Genomic DNA, 16,494 nt, shown 5'->3' with positions numbered 1-16,494 from the left:
CCTCTCTGCTGACTTTCCCAGTAGAGGGAGTGGTTTCTCCACTTCTGCTCTGCTTTAGCAGCCTCTTGAGCTTCTCGTACTTGAAATTTATGTTTTCCATTACAGTCTTGTTTTGTGTTTTAAGTGGCTAGGGAAAAAGCCATTAACTTGGCTGACTAGAAAATAATTATTATGTTTCATCTAAGTCTTTCCAATATTTCTCCTTTTCATCTGTTCTACACATAGTTACGGAATGAGATATATAGCCAAAGTTCTGAAGAGCTCGCTCCATGAGAAATTCCCAGATGCAACAGAAGATGAACTATTAAAGGTAGGCTTCTGAGGGAAAACTGCCAGCACCTTGTTCTTTTAATGCCGAATGGGATTTTTGTTGAACTTAAGCATTCTAAGGAACTGAGAATACCAGCATTTACTGACAGAATTTGGCACTTCTTGAGTTGAAAAGGGGTGATGGAAGGGGAGGGGAAGGGAACTCTTTTGCCTCAACCTAGCTACTTTAGTCTGGGTGCTCAGCAATTCTTACAGAAAACAGTGCCCAGCCTGTTCTGGATAGTAATTGTTCTCAGAAGGTTGGAGTTCATCTGAATCATCTAGGGGTTTGGTTTTGTACTATGGTCTTTACCACCAGCAGTCCTTTCATGAGACCACTGTGGTCTTTTTCTTCTTTTCTCCCCCTTGCCTGTAGTTGTTAACATATTAAAAAATAATTCGTTTTAAAATTGTGTTAATATTTAAATAGAATGAGAAAGGGCTTTAAAACAAAATTTCAAGTAGATCATTACATTACTTAAAAAGCTTGTAAAAGTTTTAGAAAGGACATTTGTACAGACTGAAAGTAAAGTGTAAGTGATAAGCACAGTACCAGCACACTGATCATCGCTAACCAACCACAGCCATGGTGCCTTTTCAGTGGGGTTAGGGGCATTGCTCCATGAGCTTTCCAGCCAGCTGAGAGACTGACAACTCTCTCAAATTAGAACTATTTGCACTTTAGTAAAGATGCTTTCGTTAGTGTTTAATGACACGGTCCTAAAATTACAAAGTATTCATTTCAATACAACTTCCTTACTACTCCTCAAAAAGATACTGTTCGGTGTTTAAAAAATATCTCCTGATGCCTAAAAGACCTCAGACTTCTCAGCTGAAAAACTAATTCTGCTCTTTTGTGTTTTAACAATGCATTGGAAATCCTTGCAAGTACCATTTATGGGGTCCTTCCATCCATCACTCCAGCAACACAGATTAAGGCATTGCTCAATTTATAAAAAAAAAAAACTAAATAGCAAATGGATCATAAGGCACCCAACTGAAAGCCTTTAAATGTGTAAATTGGAAGTTCTGCAGGTGACCACATGTAAGCTAAGGCAAATTGCAGAAAGTTCTGCCTGTTTCTGAGGTCAGGAATGATTTGAAGCCACCATCTGCATAATACAAGTTACAGTAACTTCATTATAGAAATTGCAGTTTGGAAAAATCTGTTCTCTAGTCTTTTAGGGCTGCATGCTGTCCTCATAAAAAACTGTGTTCCTTGTCAATGAATGCATTAGCTGCTGGCCGGTATCTGTCGCACTTCAGAGAACGAGCCTCTAGAGCTGATCCTTGCTAAATCTAGAAGAGTTGTATTTATCTTTATTATTCAGCTCAATGCATTGCATTAGCTGACCTAAAGCAAGCACCAAATTGAAATGTCATTGTAAAAGTCCATAACTGATGTTCGCAGTTGTAAGAGGCACATCTTATAAAGCATCACAGGTTCTTTCAGTTAGGCACACAGGTAACGCATATGTCTTAGGGGTGGTTCTAGCACTGGTTCCTGTGGTCTAAATCAGAAGTAAAAATGACTGATCATGTTTTGTAAAATGTAATTCTGTATGCAAAGGGAAGATATCTTGATTTTTTTCTTTTAGATTGTGGGCAATCTCCTGTACTATCGTTACATGAACCCTGCCATTGTTGCTCCTGATGGTTTTGATATAATTGATATGACAGCTGGGGGTCAGATACACTCTGACCAGAGGAGGAACCTAGGCTGTGTTGCCAAAGTCCTTCAGCACGCTGCTTCTAACAAACTCTTTGAAGGAGAGAGCGAACATCTATCCTCTATGAACACCTACCTCTCACAGACATACCAGAAGTTCAGGTATGCAAAGCCCTCACAAGCATCTATACAGTAAGAGCTCTGCTCTAGGATGTGTAAGGCAGGTAGACTCCTTATGTGTAGGAATTCCTTGCTCAAAGTTAAAAATGTTCAGTGATCTGCCATAGAGAGTTCCTCACTGCTGAGGAAGCTGAAGTGGGAGTAACAGGCTGTGTTTCTGCTTGAGTATTACTTTGAGAACTGGTAATCTCTGCTGGCTTGGTTGCAGTAAGGCTTCCTTACTGCAAACACATTGTGAGAGCTGCGTGGGGTGATACATTATCCAGCAGAAATTACGTGTTCTTTGTGTCAGGAGGACAGCTGAATGTTTTGTCAGAAGAACAAAGCTATTGGTCAAGAAAAAGCTGTGGGTTTTGTTTTTATTCTTTCATCTTTGCCAAGAGATTCCACACAGATCTTATTCTTTCATCTTGCAGTCATAGGAAATAGCATGTTTTGCTATACTCTGGGACACTAGTTCTTTGGGATTATTGCCTATCTTTTTGGGTGATTATTATTAGCTTGAAGTGTTCTTAAGCTTTGTGACAAACTCACTTTCAGAACTTCTATCTTTAGTGTCTGCCCTTCATGAAAGCAAATGCACTGTTCACATAAAGGGTTTCCTTGTGAGATTTGCCATAAATACAGACAGTTAAAATTAGTCATTCTGTTTAATGAAGTATTTAAGGGCGTGATATTGTAAGCATGAAGAAACAATAGGGTAGAAAGTGTTTTAGCAATAATAACAAATGCTTATGAAAGAGAGAGCCTACTCTAGTTAGCCCCTTGATCACTACAAAAGGAAGAATTCCTCCCCTAATTAAGCCAACTTTATATGAAGCTGAGTCTCTGCGTGATTGTGCTCTGCACTTTAACTAAACACTTCACAAACACCAACAGTGCTCTTAGCTGCCTGTTCTGCTTGTGCTCACTCAGCAACTGCAATTGCAATGCTAGCTGTGTTAAAAGCTAGCAGCCCTACCTAGATCTTTTCCTATGCATTTATTACCTTCTGCAGGAAGTTGTCCAAACCCTTCTTAAACCTTCGAGATGATCTACCTCCACAATCTCCTGCTGAAGCAATAATCAGTATTGTGCTACCTGTCAGTTAAACCAGTGCTTGCTTTCATTTATTTGAAATTAATATTTTCATGCTAGTTGGATTGCTTACCCCCTTGTCCCACCGCTGTGATTTTGTACGACATTATCATATTGCTCAGATTTTCCTCTCCAAACTGAGGAGTCCTAGGTTTTGGGTTTGTTTGGTTTGGGTTTTTTTTTTAATACCAAATTTAAAGGTTCTCTGAACCTGAAATGTGCATCCTCATCAGCAGCACAGGGCTGGCACAGTGAAGGCAGGACAGCTCCTGCAGCATGCCTGTAGGCCTCATCTAAAACTTTCTCCCAGGTGCTCCAATTCAGGTCCTCTTTGGGAAACAAAGCAGTCCTCTGATGGGAGGACCTTGCTGTGTCTTGGCTGCCTGTGCATATCCCTGGAGCTGTCAGTAGCCTGGATACACACCTCTTGTCTTGGGAAGCAGGTCTCAGGTCCATGTACATGCTAGTCATGTCAAAGTAACACTTCAACCACACTGCGTTTTTCCCTCTGAAGATTCTTGCATTCATAAACAATACTATACTTCCTGTCAGTTTGAGCAGCTCAGTTTGAGTAACAGCAAATTAAATACTTGTATGCACAGTGGTAATTATGTGCAGCTATTTCAAATAATTTCTTCTTGGCATGCTTCACACTACCAAGTGCCTTCATAAAACTGGAGGGTGTCTCTGGGGAAATCCTTTCGTATCTTCTAGAGTACTAAATACAGATTTCTCTAGGTGTTTAAAATTTACATTAAAATATTGCATTTCATTGAATAAGAAGAAAAGAAAATTACCTTTAAAACAATCTTCCTCCAGCTGTACAGGAAAGACAGGCATTTTTGTTGTTGTATAAATGTGTTGCTTCCTTTAAAAGGTTCCTTTAGAAACCAAGTGTATACTGCAGGTTGTAAGAGGAATATAATGCATGTCAAAGATCTGATTGTGGGGTTTTTTATGTTACAGGTTAACTGAGTTTATAGGGGATAATTATTGAAGTATTTCTAATTTTCTCTTAGGAATTTTTTTCAAGCAGCATGTGATGTTCCTGAACCAGAGGAGAAATTCAATATTGATGAATACTCTGACATGGTGACCCTTAGCAAACCTGTCATATATATCTCCATTGAAGAAATTATCAATACCCATTCAGTAAGTCAATGAAAATACACTACTCAGACTAAAGTGCACAGATTATTAAACATTTGCAACAAACAGTCTCTGGGGAAGCTTAGTATTCATTCTCCCTTTCGACATAATTTCTTCAGTTCGTGTCTGGAATTCAGTATTAGATTGCATTTTTCCTAGAAGACTGCTTCCATGTAAAAGCATCATCTCAAATGACATTTATATATATATAAAAAATATAACATTTTCTGATAGAAGGGAGGAACATTTTTGTTCTAATCTAGTGTGACACTTCTATTTATACTTAAAAATACTTTCTTGTCTTGGCTAAGAAAGTGATGCCAGTTTGAAGAAGCTCCTTTGACTGTGGGAACAGAGGAAAAGTCAGTGTATTTCATGACTGGAATTCTGTCATATGTTTTGTTGGAAGCAGATGCAAATGTCTGATTTGGAAGGACTGAGCTGTGGCATCCTGCCAGTTCTTTATCGTGGGTAAAGAACAGATTAACTGCTGTCTGTAGTATGACTCATTAGGGTGTAAGTTAAATGTCTACCACATGGTCTTTTTAAAGCTGGGATATTACTATCTGTTTCCTGGCTTGCAAACTGTTCCCTGCCCCGCCTTACCAGCCCAAAAAGAACTTACCACAAATATTGTCAGATACACTATAGAAAAGGTAGAATACCTAACTCCCACTACACCATATTCCAAGTCAGCTTTATTCAAGTCAAAACTAATAGCCTAAAAACCTATTTTCTGGATTGCCTTTATGCCTATTCTTTCTTTTAATTTTTTAAGGCATAGACTTATGTCTGCATGTTTATGATCAGAGCTTACATTTAAACACTAGCGTTGCTCAAATATTCCTTTTAGTGGGTCTGTTGCATGTCTAGTATGTTATTTGATCTTAATGTCACAGAGCATTGCTATGCAATTTTATATTAGCTAATAAAATACTCTACAAAATATGAGGTAATTAATTGCCAAACAAAGGAGGTCAAGGAAATGGTCTTTTTTTGATAACATGACTACATGCACTTGCCTGCTTAGAGCAAACAAGCAAATAGTTCTGAAGACCACGGTATTATCTGTGTGCAGTATATTTACCAGTTGATTCTCCTTGTCATGTGCCACCTCTTCCACCAAACCACCTCTGGGAGCCTAAGCCTGAGTTGTCTGCTCACACTGCACTGTTCCTGCAAATGTAAATTAAAACTTCCATTTTGGTCATACAGCTCAAAAATACCCCTAGTTTGAATAACAGGAGATGCATAAACAGTTTGTCATGTGTAGCTCAGCTTCAGAAGCTGTTCTCAAATCTGCCCTCTGTCATCATCTTCCAAGGCACTTGCCTAAACTTAATTTTCATTGCACACTCTGTAGGATGTGGCTGGAATGAGGGAACTGCTGCATTCACCAGCTCAGGTTTTTTAGTTCTTCCCCATGTATCTCTTGGCTTTGCCCCAGAGAATTTGTCCTGTGAATGTCTCTGTCACTCTGTGCTTGTATGGCATCAAGCACAGTGAAGCTCTAATGAGTACATACAGTGTTTCTCAGCAGTTCCCACAGTATCATGGTCAACATTATGTACAGTGTGGGGTAACTGCTGCACATAAACTTTTTTAAAACAAGTTAACGGTTATGGACTTAAGCTCACTGTGTCTTATAAGTATGTCTGGAATGCCTTTCTTTTCTTGACGTACGCCTTCTAGTTGTCATTGAGTTTCTAGTAGCCAGTAACTTTTGAATGACTATAACTTGCAGTGTTTAAAGTACTTGGAATCCTGGCATTTTTGCCTACTGTGCATGCTTTGCTGAAGCTAAATTTCAGTGAAGCTTAGTGACACTACATCTTTCCATCTGTCTTCCACACAGGGAACATTGCTTTTATGGGTAGCGGACTGTTGAATCTAGCCATCACTAATGTTGCTGGCTTTATTTAAGCCAGCATGATGTTACTTTTCTTACAGATAGCAAGGGCCTGTTTTCAAGAAAATGTAACTGCCCCATTCACGGTCTTCATTAATTTGGCTTACCAGTATTTTTGTGGCTTAAAGTTTTGAGAATGTGCCCAGGTATGGAAGTTATTGTGCGTATGTTCACAAATCTCCTGCAACTTCTAAGTCTATTAGGTGTTGCATAGCTGGCTTCTCACTCACAAAATATAGTAATTTTTGAACGGTATCACGGATACGGTTGTAAGGTACTGGAGTGGATATACAGAAAAAATAGGTATCTTTCTGTGGACCAACAACCCAGTCTTCATTCCTTTGTGTGCTTAGTTCAGGATGCAGCGCTGAGATGCTCTACTTGGGATTATCACCCTTTACTCTGTGGTACTTCATTAGTCCTAAAGGCAAATTTTAACCTTCTGCTTAGCTGTGATGTTCAGCACTCCAGAGACAATTGACAGAGGAGCATGGCAAGCTGTTTTATGGCAAGAACAATTCATAGTCTGGAACTGAGCATGCTTCCCCACTTTGGGTCCTCCTTAATCCTAATCACACTAAGTCTGTATTTTTCAGTGTTTAGTCTCCAGATTTATTTACAAGTATAAACACACTGGGAATGCTGGGTGGTTTTTTTGTTGGGGCTTTTTTTGATGATGATGACTTTATTAACATTTGTTTATAGCTACTATTAGAACACCAGGATGCCATTGCTACTGAGCCGAATGACCTGCTGAACGAATTGCTGGAAGGGCTGGGACCTGTTCCTGATGTAGAGTCTTTCCTAGGTATACAGTTCTTCTTCTTTAAGGTTAACTTCACCCTCGGGGCAGAGTTAAACAAGAGCTTGATTTAAATACTCTTGCCACCCATGGTGAAAGCTGCTTCATTTACTATAGTTCTTTTCTGAACACTAATTGTAACATTGCTCCTTATAGTTGAACCTTCTTCTAACAGCACTATTCACTCAAAGATTATGTGATTCAAAATCTAAACATCAATGTTTCAAGCAGAATGATCCAGTTGTGTTGAAGCTGCAGACAGAAAACAAGTAATTTTAATAACTTGACCTTTTTTTTCTTGTTAATATGTGCTAGAAACTTACAAAAACTGCACAGGGAATTCTTAAAACAGCCATTTCTTATTTTTACTCAATTATCCAAATAAAAATGAAGTTTTAAAAATCATGCAAACGTATTAGTTATAAGGAAAATTTGTGACTGATATTAGTTTGCCTTTATTGTAGTAAGATGTAAAGCATTCAGAAAGTAGCTAGAATGTCATGGGTAATACCAGCTTCCAAGTTATAGCTGCTACTCTTTAATTTTTCACTACCACTGCATGTTAGTACAAAGGATCTTAAGTTGTTTGTACTCTTCTTTGAGAAGAAGATATGTGAATCTCTTGCACATCAGTAGATGAAAAGCAAGAATTGGTGGCAATTCCAAAATATTCTATCTGGGCTTATAAATAGCTACCTTATGGTATTGATCATTCAATGCCCCAAAAAAAAGAATGCTTCTAAATCATAGGAATGGGTGTGCTATTTAAAATACTGAATATTTCTGATGACTTACACTGATTTATCTATGTTCTTGTTCACTTCATGCATTGAATCATGGGAAAGTTGGCAGACTTGAAGTAAAATATGTTTCCTTACAGGGGAAGGAGCTGTTGATCCCAACGACCCCAACAGGGAAAGCACACTGAATCAACTCGCAAAAACAGAGATTTCACTATCTCTGACAAGCAAATATGAGTTACGAGAAGGTGAAGATCAGGATCTCAAAAACCTGATGATAAAGTAAGTTTTGCTCAAAAAACTATATTCTGGCTACGCTTTTTGTCTGGTTTGTTGGTGGGTTGCTTTTTTTAAAAGAAGGTTGCTTCTACCCTGCTGCCCTGCCTGTGCACATTTCTTAAGTGCTGAATGTACTCAGTTTTCAAAAGCCAGTTTGTGTTCAGTCCTGCTCAAATGTCTGCAAAAGTCAGAGAAACTGTCCATTCTTCCAGAAAGATAAATGTACTGCCACTTGTATTTTGGAGCATGACCGGATCATTATCTAACCTAGTAACTACTCTTCCACGAAGCTGTCAAAGTGTTCTGCTTTAAAACACCACAGCCTTGGGAAAGCAGAGATGAAAAGCTGTCTAGCCTTGTAAGTGACAGACAATATTACACTGTCCTCTCCTCCCCCTTAAAGGAAAACACATCCCTGACACACTGCCATCAGGCATCTGAACAGGATGTGACTGTCACTTCAGCAGGAATAGCGCATACTTTTATCCACGGAAAGAAAACTGTGTTTATTCAATTTGGTGAATTAAGAAATGGTAACTGGGCTACCCTGGGATATAGGCTACTTCACAGTTGAAAATGTTTTTATAAAAGCCCTTAGTATCAAATTATTGGCACCCTTCTTTTGAAGTTATTTTAAGCTGTCCAGAATAAGCAGTGGCGTATTTAAGATCCTGGCACTTCCTGAACCAAAGGAGGGAGAATGGGAGGCTGCTGTCCTCTATTACTAGGCTTACTTTTACCCCACAAGTGTGAAGGTTAGAAGTTCCCTTTAAAAGGAAATACAGCATAAGGATTTTACACTTCTGCAAGCACTAGGACTGTAGACAGAGGCTGTAATTCAACTCTAACCTGTTAGGGGTCTTTTTCCAAATCAAGAATCAGTAAACTGAATTTACTAGGTAGTATGTGAAGCATTACTTCTGAAGAAAGTTCTTAGCTAGGATGTCTGTAGTAAGTAGTGCAATTTCTATAAAAGCCATAAAGGCCTGTTTCATTTTGGTTTTTTAAACTGAGTTTTTTCTGTAACTTGTCAAATAAAATTTGAGATCTAAAGTAAAGGGACAGCAATGACAGTCAAACCAAAACTGTGTTAGTCACTTGGTGTTCCAGAGACCAAGGCTCTAGAGTTTTTCCCAGGCTGGTTTTGTAATAAGAATGCCTGCTGCTATCACTTAAAAAAAAAAGTGCTTCCTGTCCTTCTTTCCTCTGTGTAGGAGTAAAATGCTACTCCTTAATGGAATCCCTAAAAACATGCAAAATCAAGGCCAAAAGAAATGTCTTTAATTCTGTGCACTGTGTGGAAATAATGTTGAAACAATAGCATGAGAATAGCAAAAGAATTTTTTATCCAGAGAAGGGCAACGAAGCTGATGAAGGATCTGGAGCACAAGTCCTATGAGGAGTAGCTGAGGGAACTGGGGCTGTTAAGCCTGGAGAAAGACTCAGGGAGGATCTTACTGCTCTCCACAACTACCTGAAAGGAGGTCGTAGGCAGGTGGTGGCTGGTCTCTTCTCCCAGGTAACAAGCCGCAAGACAAGATGAAATGGCCTCAAGTCACACCAGGGGAGGTTTAGATTGGGTATTAGTAAAGCTTTCTTCACTGGAAGGGGTGGTTGAGCATTGGAAGAGGCTGCCCAGGGAGGTGGTGGAATCGCCATCCCTGGAGGTGTTTAGAAAAACACATAGATGTGGTGCTTTGGGACATGATTCAGTGATGGATTTGCATTAACTGTTGGACTTTATGATCTCAAAGGTCTTTTCCAACCTAAAAGATTCTATGATTCTATAATTTCACTTCTCTATTGTATAACCATTTTCCAGTAATATTTCTCATATTTTGAGGAAACTTAGTGAACAATCTGACAGAAGATTAATTAGCAACCTGAGTTAAATTGCAGCAGTATCAGAAGTTACTTACTGCTGCCTTTTACACAAGAGTTGTGTGAATACATATGCTTAGCTTTCCTACCTTAGCTGCAGAGGAGTCTTGCTGCAACTGTGAAGATAAAAATACTTGGGTATTAAATACGTTTAAGGTTTCTGCAAAGAGCGCTATGATTTGCTGGTAGCCCTGTCTAGAGGACTCTGCTTAAGGTGCCTGGACGTTGTGGTTTGAGTGTGCAGGTGCTGCATGCCAAGTGGCAGGTCAAGGGGGAGGCATCCAGCCCCAGGTTGGGGCGTTTCTGGAAAACAATAGAGCTGAGCAGGTTTGGTACAAGGGTATTGGAAGCTGAAGGGAGGGGAAGTGGAAATAAGCCTTGTGTCTTGTCGGCCATATTGGCACCAGTTTCTAAGGCAGTGCATAAAACACTAATGCTGTCCCATGTACATTAATGTAGGCTGCGGTGGTGACCACCAGAGACTGACAGAAATTGTCAGGCAGAGAAAGCCAGCAGTGTGTTGATGTAGTCAAAGTGAACCAGCTTTAGGAAATCTTTTTCAGTCTGTTTTGGGGTTTGATTGTTTTTGCAGTTTGGTTTTTTGGTGGTTTTTTTTTTCCCCTGGTAAAATGTAAGGGATTCCAAGGGAGTTTGGGAAGGAAATATGCATTTAACAGCAGTCCTTCAGAAGCTGTTGATTGTGCTAGAACTGCTCAGTGCACTTAGCAGCTCTGGGTGAGCAGTCTAATTTCCAGAAGGTTTAGCCTGTTTCCTCTTTAACGTGGAAGGAGCAGTGCTTTAGGTATGCCTGTGCTGTCAGTCATTCCTACCTTGCTATCCCTTTCATGGAAGCTTGGATCATACCCAAACACTGGGTGTTTTTAGAAAACATTGCCTGTATATGAGTAAACCTTTTGTGCCATTTAATTGAATTTTTTAAAACTTCCTAGTTCTGAAAATACCAAAAAAAACCCCACCAAACAATTTGTGTAGGTAATTTATCATTTTAAACCAAGTCATGAGGTTTATCACAGAAGCCTTGATCATAATTAGATATTTTCCTGTGAAACTTACGCTGTATCTTCAAGCTTCTATGAATTTTTAAGAATGAGCTATATCTCATTTGTAACAATGTCCTCTAAATTAACAGAATTCTGCAGCAGAGTTCTTGGAAGTATTATGGATAAAGAGGCAGCAGGAATGAGATAAAGTCTTACCAAAAAACCCCAACTAGTTGACATATCAGGGTGTAGCAGCTTCCCTTTTTTAGCAAGGAAATGCTCCTCATAGGTTGCCTCTAGAGAAGTATCTGCCCTTAAATGGTGTGCATAAATGCACTGGTGTGCGTAAATGCACCGCATCAGATGTAAAATACTTTCAGAAGTTCAGCAGTTTTGAGTGCGTTCCCACTTTATTCAGTACATATGACCCTTAATGTAATCATGCATAGCTCAGGCTTTGCAAAGATGGCAAAACAGCAGATAGGAATATAATGATCATAATTAAAAACCATATGTGAGATGTTGCTTGAATTTTTATGTTAACAGTTGTTTTACTGTGCTAGTTGGTTAACTGTTTTCTAAAAAAGGGGAAGAAGTATGCATGCCTTTCTTTATTCAGACCTGTGTAGAAGTCAGATGTTCAACACTAATAAAGGAAGCTCTGAAACATAAACATTACCAAGCATCCATAATAAAGGGGGAGCTTGCTAGTTGTACAGTTGAGAAAATGAAATGCCCAAGTGATTCAGTGACAACTGTTTTGTAATATCCATGTATCCTTTTTAAAAGGACCAAAAGACTTATTGTGGATGTGATACGAACACAGCCAGGGGATACACTCTTAGAAATACTAGAAACACCAGCCACAGCACAACAGGTAAGTGCTATATTGTGCCTGTTCAGGAAAGAAGGTATATATTTTATTATAGCTATTTGAAAGACTTAACGTATCTCTAGCTTTCTTTACCACTCTGTAACAATGAAATAATTGTTGCTGGTTTTAGATTATTCAGAATCTAGAGCCTTCAAAATGTGAGACTTGCAAATTTTCTTTCACTGTATAATTGGTAACAGCTTCAGAGGAAAAGAAAAATTATGTCTTGCTGTCAGCTAGCACAACTAGAATAATACTTTTTCTTTGCATTTTTTGTAAACAGGGTCTCTTCTGTATTTCAATGCAATCAAACCATCTGAGGTGAACCCTTCTACTAGATTTTTTTTTTTTTTCTCATGACCTCCAGAATCTTAAGTCAAGTTCCCTAACACTGAGTTTATTTGCTTAAGTAATACAAGCAAACATCTGCCTGGGGAACTACTGCTGCCCTTGGCATGAGAATTGACTGGGAAAGAGCTCCCAGTTGAAGGTTTCCCTGTAGATCCTGACACACAATGTTACATCTCAATGTGCACATTTTAGCTTACCTCAGTGTGTGCATATGTAGGGTACACCTGTGAAATCTGGACAGTTTTTCCACAACTAAATGTCAGTGAATCATCTGGCTGATTTTAGGCATATTTTGATTAACTGAAATAAACAATGAGGTGTTGTGATTAGTTACTTAAGGTATGTCAAAAGGCACAGTAAATGGAGCGCTTTCACATCATATGGTAAGGGGCAGGCTTTATTTATATCCTCTTGATTCTTGATAATCTCCTTTGAGAATTCAGTGTACTTGAATACTGAACTGTTACCATGAGCTGGAAAATAACTCTTCTGGATTTTTTTACCCAGGAATCTCAGCACTCGAAACTTGCAGAAAAACGTGCCATCTTAAATTCCAAAACTCCAGAGAAAATAAAGCACAGTCAGTCTATTTTTGAGGATGGGCAGCTACCAATAGAACAAAAGAAAAGGAAAATTCAAAGAAACCTCCGAACACTGGAACAAGCAGGTCTAGTGTCTTCAGCAACTAAGTACCAAGAAATTATAAATGAGATTGCTAAGGTAAATGGAACATACTTCCCTGTATATTGACGGGTTTTAGGCTGGCAGTGGGCCTAAATCCATTCCAGCTAGAGATGTGCAATATATAATTTCCAGAGAATACTACACTAAATCACTGAAGTATCCATACAAGGAATAAATCATCTTTGCTGAGAAAATAATTGGGAGACGATACTCTCATGCATAACTAGCTGTACTGAATAACATGCCACTGTAATCTTTGTTATCCAGACTTGATACTGATGCTGTTTTAACTTCTCCAGTACAATGTGTTTCAGTATAGCCTTTTCTATTTTAGAAGGAATCAGAATTACCCATCAGTGTTTCAATTAATAATTAATGCAGTCTTTGTAAAGGTAAAAAAGTCTTTGAAAAACCCAACATGTTCTCTGACTGGTGTTTAACACAGATCTGCAGGGGCTGGGTAGGGCATAAGCCGAACAGCAGGCCAACATGGTGCCCATACTGAGGCTGGTAGAGCACTGGGCCTGCTGAGGACAAATAGGCAAATCCTGTTCCAAATCCACACCCGACACTGGCTGTAAGAGTCTTAGTGTATTAGACTATCTTTAATTACTCATGAGTAAATTACACATAGCTCACATGAGTGATTCACATATTATAGATACATATTTTTAAAAGTGGCAAATATTTCAATATATAAATAAGTAAATGGCTCAAGTGAGCTAAGTCTTTAATATAAGTACATCATGTTACACCTACTCTGAAGTGCTATTTTAAAGCCCTGCTCAGTTTAGGTGTCTGCATCTGCTTCCACTTAAAACAAAACCATTCTAGGTATACATTCAGTACCCCATATTTCCTACCTACAAGCCTAGATGCTTTGTTTTGAGCCATTAAGTCAATCTGAAGGTTGGGATGAGCCTTAGGACTGCAAGTTGCTTTATTTTATTTTCAACTACCTCAACTCAACCATGACCTTCAACTGAAGCTCTAGTTTAGCGGTAGCTACTTCTTACCTAGTTGAAGCCCAAGCTCTCATTTCTTAGGCCTCACACCAGGAACCAGCCATGAGAAAGCTTTCATTTATAGCGTGAAGACATCTTCCTTATGTCTTCCTTGTTTGTCATGCCTTGGAGACCACAGCAGAGTTCAAGATATCACCACCCATATACATAAGTAGCAATCTGATTGTTGTCTTCCATACAATCACGTAAGCCATAGTACTCACTAACATGACAGCTCATGCTTTCTCCCAGTAGTTCAGTCACTTTGTATAATTACAGATTTGAATGCTAATAAGCTGAAACTTTTTAAAATTTTAAATTAACAAACAAAAAACATTAATAAATTTATTTAGGATATCCGGAATCAAAGAAGATACAGACATCATCGGAAAGCTGAACTGGTGAAACTCCAGCAGACTTTGAATGCACTTAACTCCAAGACAGCATTCTATGAAGAACAAATTAATTATTACAACACCTATATAAAAACTTGTTTAGACAACCTAACAAGAAAGTGAGTTGGAGTCATCTTGGTTTTCATATTTCAATGTGTTTTCTCAGGAGGGAGAGCAGGTATTAATCTTTAGTTGCAAGTTTTGATTCCAGCAACTGACAACACAGATTAAAAAGGTCCATGGGAGTTGTCAGTGTGACTTGAGACAAAACCTGAAAAGTAAAGTCTTGCATTTATTTAAAGGTGCCTTACAGAAACAGGCCTGAGATGTATGTTTGTTTTCAATATATTTAACTGGTGCTGTTTTGATGTCCTGCTTTGACAAGCAGCTTCAGGAAGTAAATATTGATTTTTCTTCCTTCACTAAAAGGGTCGGGGTTTGTCCTTAGGATGAAAAATGGGAAAACTGTACTTCTCAGGTACAATGCAGTTACTCAAGAGTAAGCCCCCTGCCAATGCCACTGAAGTGTCAGAATGAGAACACTTTACTTACTTGCACACTGGGAAAGCTCCTGTTCACCTCATAGATCCAAAAATGAACTCTAATGGCCAAACTTATTTAACATCTATGTCACTGTATGTTTACAAAATGCTATTTTAAAGTGATGATTGTGGACTCTTTTTGGACCAGGGTTGCATTTCACAATCAAATTTAAACATGCTAAAAACATAGTCAAAATCATTGTGAAGATGTTTAGACTATTTGCTGTGTGCTAACAATCCCTCTTAATTCTTAGATTTGTTTTGAATATTCTGTTCATTAATAGACGTTCAAGAAGGCAGAGTGAAGGAAAGCTGAATATGGCTAGAAGAGTAGCTGAAGTATAAAGACCTGGTAGAAAAGTCAAAAGCCATTTTTCGTGTTTTCTTCCCAGGAATTCATGGAGGTCAATTAAACTAGATGGAAAAGAGGAGGTGAAGGGAAGCAAAAAAACGAAGCAGGCCTCATTAAAGTACACAGCTGCAAGGCTGCATGAAAAAGGTGTCATCCTAGAAATTGAAGGTCTTCAAACCAAGCAGTAAGTGTGGTAGAAAACAATTCAGAGAATTTTCTATTCAACAGCTCCTTAAGGGGCCTGGCTTTTGTTAAAAGAAATCTTTGCAATTTCCTGTGCCACACCTAAAATTACCTCAGACTTTTAAATTCAGAAGAATGATAAAGCTTAATTGTCATAATTCATTTTTTCCCTTGTACCATACTATAAGATTACCTTGGGAAAACACCTGAATAAGCCTGTTTTGGCATTGGCTTAGGTGGAACCACTACAAATCCAGCTGCATTCTCACTCCTAATGACTGGCTTGTTAAGCAGTTGCAGCTTTTTGGTTTTTGGTTGTTGGGGTTTTTTTTATTTATTCAGCAACTGTTTTCATATAACTAAGTAAACACCTGGTTTTCTGCCCTTCCTTACTATGGCAAGGCAAATGCATATGGTGGTTCAACATGCCTTTTTTATCTATCCATTATGAGGCCGCTGTAGTGAAAATCTTCCATGCTCTGCACCCTTCCATCCATCTTCTGCATGCAAAAGAGTTTTCCAGGTTGCAGTTTTTTTTCAAGTGGGTTCTTCAGGCAAAGGAAGCCATATGAGGCAAAGTGAAACCAGAGAAGAGTGTGCACACACCTACCAGGAGACACTCAGGTGTGGCAGAAAGAAAATCTGGCTGCCTTGTCCTATGTTGTATATGCTTGGTCATCTTTTTTTTCCCTGAACTTCCCACAGCCTGTTATTTTTCTCCAATACAAAAAACTTGAGAGCTCTGTATTACATACTATATGTACACCAGAAAGTCTCCCAAGACGTTGCAGTAGGGATGGGGTGGTTCATCTGACACAATTTACACTGCTTACAGTCAAAGTTCTTTTGTGTTCTGCAGGCTTTTTCCCAAAAACTGTTTCTGGACTATAGAAACATGCACAGCATGCATAATTAATTCCCCATGTTTTTGTTTTGAGGTTTAAGAATGTGATGTTTGATATCACACCTGGAGAAGAAGTGGGTGACTTTGAAATCAAAGCAAAATTTCTGGGGGTTGAGATGGAAAATGTGCAGCTCCATTTCCAGGTAATTTGAATTTTGTTACTTTGCTATATAGTCACAGTTGCATTTCCTCTAAATATAAACCATTCC

General features: G+C 38.7%; 1 protein-coding gene across 8 annotated transcripts in view; it reads left to right on the top strand.

Annotated features, from left to right (window-relative positions):
• Nucleotides 1–16,494, top strand: part of IQGAP2 (IQ motif containing GTPase activating protein 2) — a 127,928-nt gene that overhangs the window by 110,074 nt on the left and 1,360 nt on the right. For all 8 annotated transcript variants that reach the window (XM_055698663.1, XM_055698660.1, XM_055698662.1 and 5 more), the window contains 10 exons: nt 226–310; nt 1,908–2,140; nt 4,255–4,387; nt 6,999–7,101; nt 7,976–8,117; nt 11,786–11,873; nt 12,729–12,941; nt 14,263–14,423; nt 15,239–15,382; nt 16,320–16,428. In XM_055698663.1, the coding sequence (XP_055554638.1) occupies nt 226–310; nt 1,908–2,140; nt 4,255–4,387; nt 6,999–7,101; nt 7,976–8,117; nt 11,786–11,873; nt 12,729–12,941; nt 14,263–14,423; nt 15,239–15,382; nt 16,320–16,428 (1,411 nt within the window). The remainder of the gene's footprint in view (nt 1–225; nt 311–1,907; nt 2,141–4,254; nt 4,388–6,998; nt 7,102–7,975; nt 8,118–11,785; nt 11,874–12,728; nt 12,942–14,262; nt 14,424–15,238; nt 15,383–16,319; nt 16,429–16,494) is intronic.

This window comes from Falco cherrug, chromosome Z (assembly GCF_023634085.1).
Source record: "Falco cherrug isolate bFalChe1 chromosome Z, bFalChe1.pri, whole genome shotgun sequence".
Taxonomy (NCBI): Eukaryota; Metazoa; Chordata; class Aves; order Falconiformes; family Falconidae; genus Falco; species Falco cherrug.
Note: the sequence above shows the minus strand (reverse complement) of the source record. Positions and strands in the feature narration are given on the sequence as shown.